This window comes from Petaurus breviceps, unplaced genomic scaffold, assembly GCF_028583685.1.
Source record: "Petaurus breviceps papuanus isolate PSGF00001 unplaced genomic scaffold, PetGlider_PUasm1.0 90903, whole genome shotgun sequence".
Taxonomy (NCBI): domain Eukaryota; kingdom Metazoa; phylum Chordata; class Mammalia; order Diprotodontia; family Petauridae; genus Petaurus; species Petaurus breviceps.
Genome location: NW_027187376.1, coordinates 3,030,008 through 3,040,468, shown reverse-complemented (window position 1 = coordinate 3,040,468; position 10,461 = coordinate 3,030,008). Strand labels below are relative to the sequence as shown.

At 42.8% G+C, this 10,461-nt stretch overlaps 1 protein-coding gene across 1 annotated transcript in view; it reads left to right on the top strand.

Annotated features, from left to right (window-relative positions):
• The window catches only part of XRCC5 (X-ray repair cross complementing 5), a 131,942-nt gene extending 124,042 nt beyond the window's left edge, over positions 1-7,900 (top strand). Inside the window, exons 20-21 of the mRNA XM_069075187.1 lie at positions 6,563-6,634; positions 7,468-7,900. Coding sequence (XP_068931288.1) covers positions 6,563-6,634; positions 7,468-7,482 — 87 coding nt within the window. The 3' untranslated portion in view covers positions 7,483-7,900. The remainder of the gene's footprint in view (positions 1-6,562; positions 6,635-7,467) is intronic.
• The last annotated feature ends 2,561 nt before the right edge of the window (positions 7,901-10,461 follow it).

The following is a 10,461-nucleotide window of genomic DNA, read 5'->3' as shown; positions in this document are numbered from 1 at the left end:
GCACGTCCATGGGGCATGGGAGATCTTTAAATCCCATAACCCTTACAGGGGTAATGTAATGCCAAGCAAAGGCCACTTTCAAGGTTTGGAATATTAGCATAGTAACTCTCAATTTTATTCAGTGACAAATTAAGACAAAACATTTACAGAAAAGAGAAAAAAAAATACAGCATTCACTGTGTGTAATTTAATAATTTTTTTTTTTGTAATTCAATAATTTAGTAAGTCCTCAATTCAATCCAAATACTACTCCACCCCTGGGAAGTACATTCATTTAATCAGTCACAAAGTCTCTCTTCTCAAATGGAGATGTTTCCAATCATAAACAAAGTACATTCATTTGGTCAGTCACAGAGCACAAAAAAAGTCAAAAGTTTCCCACTGGATCACAACTGAATTACAGTTGTCATCCCTTAACGCCAAGCACCTTCTCTAAAGGGGAGGTGGAAAGCCTGAAAGGCCCTAAATACCTAAAAGTACCCCTAAGCTACAAAGATATCATCACAACATTTAATACCCAGGAGAGGGCTTTTCTTCACCTTGACCCGAGGCAATTTCTCAGCACTGTTTGTTCCTGGGGAGTTAAAGCTTATCAAAGCCACTAGAGGCATCGCCAGTGTCCTTGTCAGTTCACTTTCTGCCTGCAGAACCTCTGAAAACACAAGCAAGACCCTCTTTCAGGATTTCTGTACACATACAACAGGAAAATCCTTCTGCAGGGCTTCTGAAACAACAGCAAGGTACCAGTACCTCTGCAACAACAGCTTCACTGTTGTCCTTCACCAGCAGACAAATCTGGCAAAACTACATCAAAACAGACAAAATACCAGCATCACAGCCATGCCTCCTCAGTTCTCAGCAGCTCTGGTTGGCAGCTCTCAGAAGTCCTGAGCAGCTCCAGCTGGCCCTCATCAGTCTCTCTCTCAGCAACTCTGGCCCCTGGCAATTCTCTTCTCTCTCTCTCTGCCTCCCCGATACTGCTCCCCAAAAGTTCTTTTGGCCTCCTCTGCTTGGGCCTGTCTCTAAATCCACTGCACCAGCTCCTCCCAGTTCAGTCTTCTCTCTTGACAACAAGTCTATCCCACAAGTGGGATTCACAGTCTCTGGGTTTTAACACAACCCCAAAACCAAGCCAATACAAGGGGATCTTTAAATTCCATTACCATTACAGGGGGCTAGCTTGTGAAGGGCTTTGAATGCCAAACTGGATTCTGTATTTTATCCTGGGGGCCATGTGGAGCCACTGGAGTTTATTGAGGGGGCCTGGGGTGGGCAGGACAGACATGATCACACCTGGCTTTAGGAGAATCACTTTGGGGGCTCAGTGGAGGATGGGCTGGAGTGGGCAGACTCCCCAGCTCTTCTGCAGTCATCCAGGTATGAGGTGATGAGGGCCTGCATCAGAGGAGGAGGCGCTGCAGAGGCCACGGGGGAGTCACATGTGGCCTGTGTATGGCCATGGAATGACTTGCTGAAGGTGTCATAAAATCCTTATTTATGCATTTAGCTTTTCCTGAGTCTTCTGCTCTCTTCTAGCAGTGAGTGCCCGTGCACATTTATAAACTGTTTGGCCTCTCTGAGCCCCAGTTTTCTCACCTGTAAAATGAGAGTGTTGGGCTAGGTAATCTCTCATCTGTCTTCCAGCACTAAGCCTTGTTATCTTTTGAATGGGAAATAAATAAGCAGAATTCAGTTGCAAGAAAGAATTAAAAGCTGGGGAACTTAGGGAGAAGTGAATGGGGACATACAGATCAGGCAGGGAAAAAGATAGCAGAACCCCATCTGGGGCAGCAGAGGGAAAGGAAAGGATCACAAAACCCAGAGAGCCACCTCTAGACTGTGACTCCCACTATTCACTGCCACTTTTAGCCCCTAAAATAGCAGCTTGAAAGTAGCTCAGAACAGAGAGGAGCTGATGGACGTTCTCTCCTTGTTCACTTCTTTGTAGAGTTACAGTGATTAAAAAAAAAACCCAGACCAGAGAAATACTTAGCAATATTTAGCAGCTTCACGATGCTACTGCTTTTGTTTTTTGGGTACTAGAAGCCTCGGTGAGTTCTATCCTGTTTTCCTCTTGTATCCATCGAAGCCCCTGTAGCGGCAGCAGCTTTGATATTAAGGAGGTCTGAGCAGGTAACAGGCTCCTGGCCATTGGCAGCTGTGGCCCATGTGGCAACCCCACTCCTCAGATGCAGTGTCGCTGAGCAAGTGGAGTCTGGCCTGGGCAACAACGCAGTCCACACACCTTGTCTGTGCTTGTCTGCCATTATAGATTCTCTTCTATGGAGGCCCTTGTCCTGCTCCTAGGACCCCCAGAGATCTTCAGGACATAGATGAATTGTTAGCTTCCCTACCACACTCCCTCTTTCTGGTGAGATGATGACCTACAGAGGACATGAATAAAACCCTCTCCAGTGCTGAGCATAAGCAGAATGCGTGCACACACGTGTCCTTCAGAACACTTTTGTACATCTGTATGTTACCCTATAAGAACTTCCTAATGGAGACTCGTGCTTCCAATAGCAGCTGTCTGACGAGCAAACCAAGGTTAGCTCATCTCTGTTTTCCAATTTTAGACACTCTTAGGACTGGATGGTGTCTTAGATTTTCTGCCTCATTCCTCTACCTTTGGATAAGATTGCATTCCAACCAAGTTTGAAAGATAACGTCTACTCTTTTCTTAAAGATCTTCAGAGGAGAAAACTGAATCCTTTTTTTCATAACAAGACAGTAATTGAGGAAAAGGGAGTGGAGCCAGTGAGGGGTGAGCTCTAAAAATAGGAGGAGGTCCTCTGCAAATCCTTTACTTTTCCAAGTGTATGGCCAAGAGAGAATGAGCAGAGAAGAGTTGACTTTTACTCCATTGCACTGTGTTCAGATTATCTGTTCCTTGTATTGAGAAAACAGGTCCATCACTATATTCTCTGCTAGAACTATATACTCCCCATCACTGCGCGACTGAAAATTACTTGCAGTTAAGAGCTTGGAGGATGGGGAATGATATGTTGACGATATCAGCTTTGCCAGAGGCTTTGGGAAGGATAATGGATGGCAGCTTAGCTTTTAGACATAATTTGCTTACCCAGAAATGCAAAGTGGATCTTGTCAGGAAAATCAATTGCAGATGTTCAGTGCTTGATGGAAATGAAACTTTCTGTTTGCTGCTGTGTTTCTCCCTGGAAAATTAGCCCAGGCTCCAAGATACATTACTCATATTTAATTTTATATTCAATGGTCATCCTGAACAAGCAAGCTTGTCTTAAGGTCCATTCTTTAATTTCAGTGTGAGGCTTGCGTTGGTAGTTGAGAGGGGACTGGAAAGTGGAACAGCAAAAGGTTAGCAATATCATAAAACCCACAAAATTTTTGGATTAATAAGTATTGTTAAAGCCTTTACTGTATGCCTAGCACCTATGTGATAAGGACGTTACAAGAGAACTATTAGACACAAAACCTACCCATGTAGGTTAGGAAGATAATAATTCTGAAGCCAAATGTCTGAACTGAACTGGTGTGTAGATCATACATTTATGGCCAGCAGAGGTTTTTGGTAGTGGCTGTTTTCTCCCTGGCTGTGTTGTGTCTCTTTTCCCTTTTAGCTGAGCATTTCTGATGTAAGTTAATGGTAGTGAGTGGGAGAGAAAGAACTGAAAAAAAAATGTGGCCTTAAAGAGAGTAAATAAAAATGCTAATTTGGAAGTTACAGAGCAGATCACACAGATACATAAACTATATGCAAATGAATGTTTGGCCCTCTTTTTTCATTCACCTGGTTGGGACTTTTGGGAAAGTCTAATTACAACTTTAAATGGGATTAAGAATATAATACCTAGCCATTATTTCCTCCCCCAGTACCACCATTCCCAGTCTCAGGTCAAGACCCAAATTAGTGTCAGTAGCTTCAGAGGGGAGTCAGTAGCAGGCAGAAAGACTCCCTTTGGGACCATTATCTCCTATGAGCACAATGGCAACATTGACAGAGCTTATAATTCCTTCTCCCATTTCCCCCAGCAACAGCGTCCTGACAGCACCTCCGATAATCACCAACTCCTTGGGTGCCATGCTGCTGTCTTCACTGTCTGACCTCCCAGAAAGCAAAGGGGACAGAAGGGGGAGTAGGGTGGGAGATGGAGGAAGTACGAGAGAATAGAGCCGTCAAGAAGCTTGGGAGATGCTGGAGCACAGAATAGCATAAAGGCTCGTTTTTGCATTTTGTTTTGCCAGTGACAAAATACTCCAGATATTTGCTCCTTACTTTGGGTTTATTTTTTTACACCTTAGGGTTGCAAAGCCTTAGCTGTATCTAGTTTAAGTGTCAAAGCAAAACAAGATTGGGAGCCCCACTGTCTTATAGAAAGACAAGAACCACCTGAGCAGTTGGTACCACATTTTGATGCTAGAAGGCATCTTGTAGAAAGCACAGAAGCCTTTTGAAAGATGGAAAGAGATAGATATCTGCAGCTGAACAAGAAAGCTAGGACTGATGTGAAATGTTTTTTTTTTCCCTCTCCATTTTGTGTGGAGGCAACTGTATGAGAACATTGCTGGATAGGGGAGGGAGTCTCACTAAATTCATTTTCTGTGTACATCGTCATTGAGAGAATAAGTCATAAGGAGAGTGGGGCTTTCTCCCTTTGCCCCTCTCATTTCGTATTGGGAAAAAAAAGCAACTGCTGAGGATACCAGTACTTTTCCACCCTCTTAAATTATTTAGAATTGACTAATCACTGTGCTACTAGATCATCTTGTAGGATTCTGGCATAATAGGTCTAGTCACTACCATGGCCCTGACCAGTTCCTTCCCTTTGTAGCTCTCTGAGTTTCAGCCCTGTGCCCTGCTCTGCCTCAGAGCTTCTGATTATATGTGGGTTTGTCTGTCTGGCCTTGTTGGGGTCCCAGGGGGAAATCTGGTAATGTCTGTGGATCCCTTCTCAGAATAATAATTATCACAATGTTTTTAGAAACCGAGTTCACGAACACCCAAGTTAAGAACCCTTGTTCAATCTTGTCCACCCTAGAGGTTGCAGCTACTTTCCCAGCACACCCAGAACTGAAAACCTCCAGACAAGGAAATTACTGTTTTCCATGATAACTTATTCTTATTTTTCATACCTTTGGAAGGACCATAGAATCATAGATTTAAAACTAGGAGGGCCTGGAAAGGTCATCTAGTACAGTCCCTTAATTTTACAGATAAGACAGCTTAATCCCAAGGAGGTTGTGACTTGTCCAAGGTTACAGAGGTGGTAAGTATCAGAGGCAGAATTTGAACTTGGGTTCCTCTGACTTCAAAAACAGTACTTTTTCCAGAAGAGCTCAGATAAAGTTTTTGGCTTTTTTCTCATTCTTCAGAATCTTATGGAGTTGATGTCATGAGTAGTGTCCCTAGTTTGTGCAAGTAGAAAGTGAAATAAACCAGTGAAAAGAATTACCTGGGGAAGAGAGAGAATTGGATGTCAGATCACATTTACCATCCCCAAAGTCAAAGGAGTAGCCCTGTTCCATTCACTTTTAGAAAATCCAGACAACTCCACATACTTCTAAGGCACATAGACCATTATGTATATATTATTCTGTAAGTCTCTGATCACCCACTCTTTGTATATTTATTCATAAATAAGTCAAGTCCACAGGCATTTATTTAGTGCTGCTATTTGCCAGCCATTGGGAATACAAAAAGAGGCGAAAAGCAATCACTGTTCTCAAGGATCTCATGTTCCAATGAGGAAGACAATGTGAAGTCATCTCTGTACAAACAAGCTATTTATGGGAAAACTAGAGATTATCAGTAGAGGGAAAAGGCACTCAGATTGAGGAGGGCTGGCAAAGCAGAAGATGGGGCTTAGCTGACACTTGATGGAAGTGAGGAGGAAGAGCATGAGGATGGAGAGCATCCTAGGCATGGGAAGTCAGCAGATGGATGTCTTATACAGAGAATGACAAGGAGGACCATGGCCCTGCATCCCAAAGTGGAGGGGGATTAGATGTAAGGAAATGGGAAAGGTGGGAGGGGACTTTCAAATACAAGATTTTATATTTGATCCTGAAGATAATAGGAAGAGTGAATGAGGGGCTACACAATCAGACTGGTGCTTAGTGGAGGACAGATTGGAGTGGGGAGAGACTTGAGGCAGGCTGACCCACCAGTAGGCTATTGTAATAGTCCAGGTGTGAGGTCAAGGGAATGGCGGTGTCAGAGGAGAAAGAGAGACTTAGAAGACCTTCAAAGGCAAGGAGTATACATGTTTATACAGTGTCTAGGTAAGGGTTCTCTGAACCTATGGGTCCTCAATATATGTTGTTGACTGACTTTTGAGTCTTTTCCCCCCGGAGACTCCTCTACCTTAATGCATGCTATTGAATCCAATAACCTTTTTTTGGAATCCTCAGTTACATGGGGATTACATAGGTCAAGATACCTCTTCTGGAGCCTTTAAAAGGAAATGTTATTAAAACAGGTATTTTTGAATATATGAAAAGAAGCAGAACTCTCCTGTACAGCCAGAGAGAAAGAGAGAGAGAGAGAAGCACTTCAGTAATTTGATTGACTTTATATCCACAGTTTCTGGCCCCAAAGGAAAAAGCAGCTGAAGTCATGGATGTAGCAGAGGAAGGAGGAGATGTGGATGACTTAGTAAGTATTGGAAACATGGACTGGGCACTTGGATGACTACAGTTGCCTCAGCTGTGAAGACCTCCAGGGAAGCAGCTTGTCAGCCTTATTTTTCTTTACATTTGAATTTCCTACACAATAGCGTCCCCCTACATGATTTACTCAGGTCTATTATAAATTTAATCAGATAGGTAATTTCATAAAGGAAAGTGCTGGGTTCTGTGGTTTCAGTTGTGTTGTTTACAAAAATTAATCCCTCCCATTCGAAGAGCTAAAAGAGAGCCAGGGAGACTATTCCTTTGATAACAAAATGGGATCATTTACTGAAATTACACTTAACCAAAAATGAGATATACACATAGTGATTTGTGTGGGTTTACAAATAAAAACCATTTTTAAAAGCCTAATTTTTAACTGTTCTCAATCAACCCGGTACAAACAAACAAGGCTTATAGGAGTTTGAGGATTTCCGGACTTGATTACCCTCCATTGTTGATGACTGAAAACACTAAAGTGATGATGGTTGTGTCTGTAGCCTTCCCATCTGAAAACCTCCCTCCTCTAGACCTGTAGCAGCAGCCACCTGCTGAAGTCTGCTTATTGTGATTCCAGTTTTTATCATGAGAAGCTCTCTTCTCTCTATGTTCTCTAATGAAGCAGTTCCAACACAAATGTCTCACACAGATGTGAAATTATTTAAGATTTTCAGCAGCCTGTGTGTAGATTTGTGTGACCATTTTCATGAAGCTGTTCCTCTCTGGCATCCCTTTCGCTTTCCAGTGCCTCCCTCGTTCACAGAAGCAGCACTGGGGATGGTGGCTTGGCTCATTTCCAAATGCTTTCTTGTTTTATAGCTGGACATGATGTAGACTGGAAGAACCTAAGAACATGAGGACAGAAGAGCCTTGTGGTGACTACAGAGACTGAAGGAGACACCACAAGCAGTCTTCCAGGGGATGCTACCAGGAGCCACTCCAAGAGGGGCCTGCAGCTCTGATGATGGCCTACAGTAGACTCCAGGCTAGGGGCTGAACTACATGTCAGTATGTTCTTTATGAGTCAGTGAATTATTTTCTGAAGTTATAGAAAATGTGCCGAGGTGATACGTGGATCCTAAGAGACGATGCCTGTTCTCTTCTCAGTGTTCTGATCTTTATCAGTACTACTGATATTGGAACATTATTCAGATACTCTATTAAGTTCCAAGTGAACCGGTTCCATTCTTGATTACCTGGGCTGTGCATATATCATTGTTGTGAGGAAAGCAAAATAAAGGTATTTTCCTCAGCTACTACTAGTGTTTTTCGCCTGAGGCACACATGACCTTCAGTTAGCTTTGGTAATCTCCACTTGGTGGTAAGGTAGTTTCAGAAAAAGTCACCTTCCTGATTGTCCAAGGTGATTTACTGTGTACAGTGGTCATTGAAGAGATTTATTTTCATGCTGAGTGCAGACTTATGCCTTCTGGGCTAAATAGAACCTCAGGGAGCATTAGGTTTCATCCTTTTTTTGCAGATGCAGAAACCGAGGCTTGGAGGGTTGAAGTGACTTAACTGAGGTCATAAAGCAGAAACTAAAACTCAGGTCTCCTGACACTGTGTGCTGAAATCATGAAAGACTGGTTCCTATCCCTCCCATGGACCTCAGCTCATCATCACTAATGTACTTTTGAGTTCCTTTCTGGAATGAGTAATCAAACAAAAAAAACTCACTTTTCAAGGAATCAGAAGACCTGAGTTCACGTCCTTGATCTGAAGTTTACCAGGCAAGTCGCTGGCCCCTTTGGGCCTCCTGGGATCACTCCTAGGCTGTATCCGTGAACCTGACTGCCCCTTAGCGGGAGAGTCATAGGGTGGAGGCCACACCCAAGGCTTTGGCCTCCAATTTCAGCATTTATTCCTTTGTATGTCCCTGCTGCAGTTTCCTTGTCTAAACTAGGTAATTACTGAGGTCCTTTTTATTTCTAAATGCAATAAGCCAAAGTAATAGACTACACAGAACTAACAGGAAATTTGTTGTTCCATTCGTGTTTCAACATTCTTTACCTCCTGCCGGGTTTCTCCTGTCTCTGGGGCATCCCCTCTTTCCTGAGACAAGAAACTGACAGAGTAGTCATTCTTCACCCTCACTGTCCCTGTTCTCTCCATCAGTTCCTACACCTCTGTCCTCAGGACCCTGGGCTTAGGGGTGCTGTGCTGTCCTTATTATCAGCTTCCCCAAATGTTTATTGCTTCTATCTGCTCTGTGATCTTAAGGTAAAAATCACAGGTGACATAGTTAAGCCCCTCCCGTGGGATCACAGCCGATTACTAATGCTGTGCAGCAGAATCCTTGAGTGCTGAAAAGTTACAAGGTAGGTGCCAAGAGAAAGGACACTGAACATGCAGGGGAATGGGAGCTTCCATTTGGAGCTCACAGTCACCCTGCGTCTTTCATTATTAGCACATGATTTACGGTTGCTTTTTTCAAATGAATACCAAGGAAAAGATGCCATTGTCTAATAATAAATTATATAATATTATCATAAATAATATAACTTTATTATTTATGTATAATATAAAATAGTTATAAATTGCTAATTATAAATTCCTGCTACACATTTGTATTTTGATAGAACTTGAAAAATTTCCTAGAAACAGAAAAGCAAAGGTGGGGCCTTGCAAACATAGTTCCTGCGCGTAGAGACAGATAGATGCTTGCTTGCTTTTCCAGCAGTATACATTTCCAAGTGCAATAAGGCGCCAAGTTCAGTTAAACCTTTATTAAGCTCCATCTTTGTGCTAGGAGCAAAAGAGCTTATAATATACTGGAATATACAGCAGGTAAATAGAAAAGTAAATACAAGATAGTTAAGTGAGAGTCAGAATGGGAGGAAGAAAGAAAGAGAGAGCACTGATTACTCAGGGGATAAGGAAAGGCTTCACCTAGAAGCCCATACCCGACATGAACCTTGAAAGAAAAAAAGATTCCTAGAGGTGTTGAGAAGGGAGTGAGTATATTACAGGCACAAAGAATGGTTTGTATGGACTGTTAACTTTGAGGAATAGAAGCTAGACTAGAACGTTAAGAAACTGACCATTCCGTCTTAGACTTTGTGATGGGTCAAATCAGGGAAGTCAGGCATAGTCAGACATGCGGGCTAGACTTTTGAAAGGTTAACTTAAAAGGATTCTGAGAGAAACAAAGTAGGAACCCGTAGCCTACAATTCTGCAGGGGAAGCCAGCCCAGCAGGGGTAAGAAACTCAGAAACCATTCTGATGATGTAGAAAAGGGGCAGGAGCTTGTCTAGACAGCAGTGTAGATGCACAGGGAATCCAGCAACCAATAAATATTCTCTCTTATTTTTTTTCTTTTTGACCAGACTTACGATGTCATTGGTATAGGTAACTCCTTGGTGAGGAAACCCCCTTCTCTCTATAGAGGTCTGCAGCTAAGTCTCATCTTATGGTCGTGGAAAGTTGCTTGGGGCATTGAGATTAAGTTACTTGATCTAGTCACTCTGCCAGCCTAGTGTATATGTATATACTGGGTTCTTGGGGCTAATACCTAGGGCTGGAGAACCTCACCCATTCCCCAACAGTAAATAGCTGATCCCTTCTAGGAAAACAGTGATGCCATCATTGTCCCTGAGATACTTAAAGTTAACAGCAAAATCCAACTCACAACCTACATATATTCCAGTGCAATTTAATGGGCTATACAGTGGGTCGGATCATGGTGCTCAGAGTAGAAATGCTACTGTTGGGTTCTTCAGTTACTTTCAGGTGAAGGGCACACTTGTCCAGGCCTGTAAGTATTTTTCTGGTCCTGAGCCAGCCTTTTCCAGGCCGACATGAGTCCTGTGTCT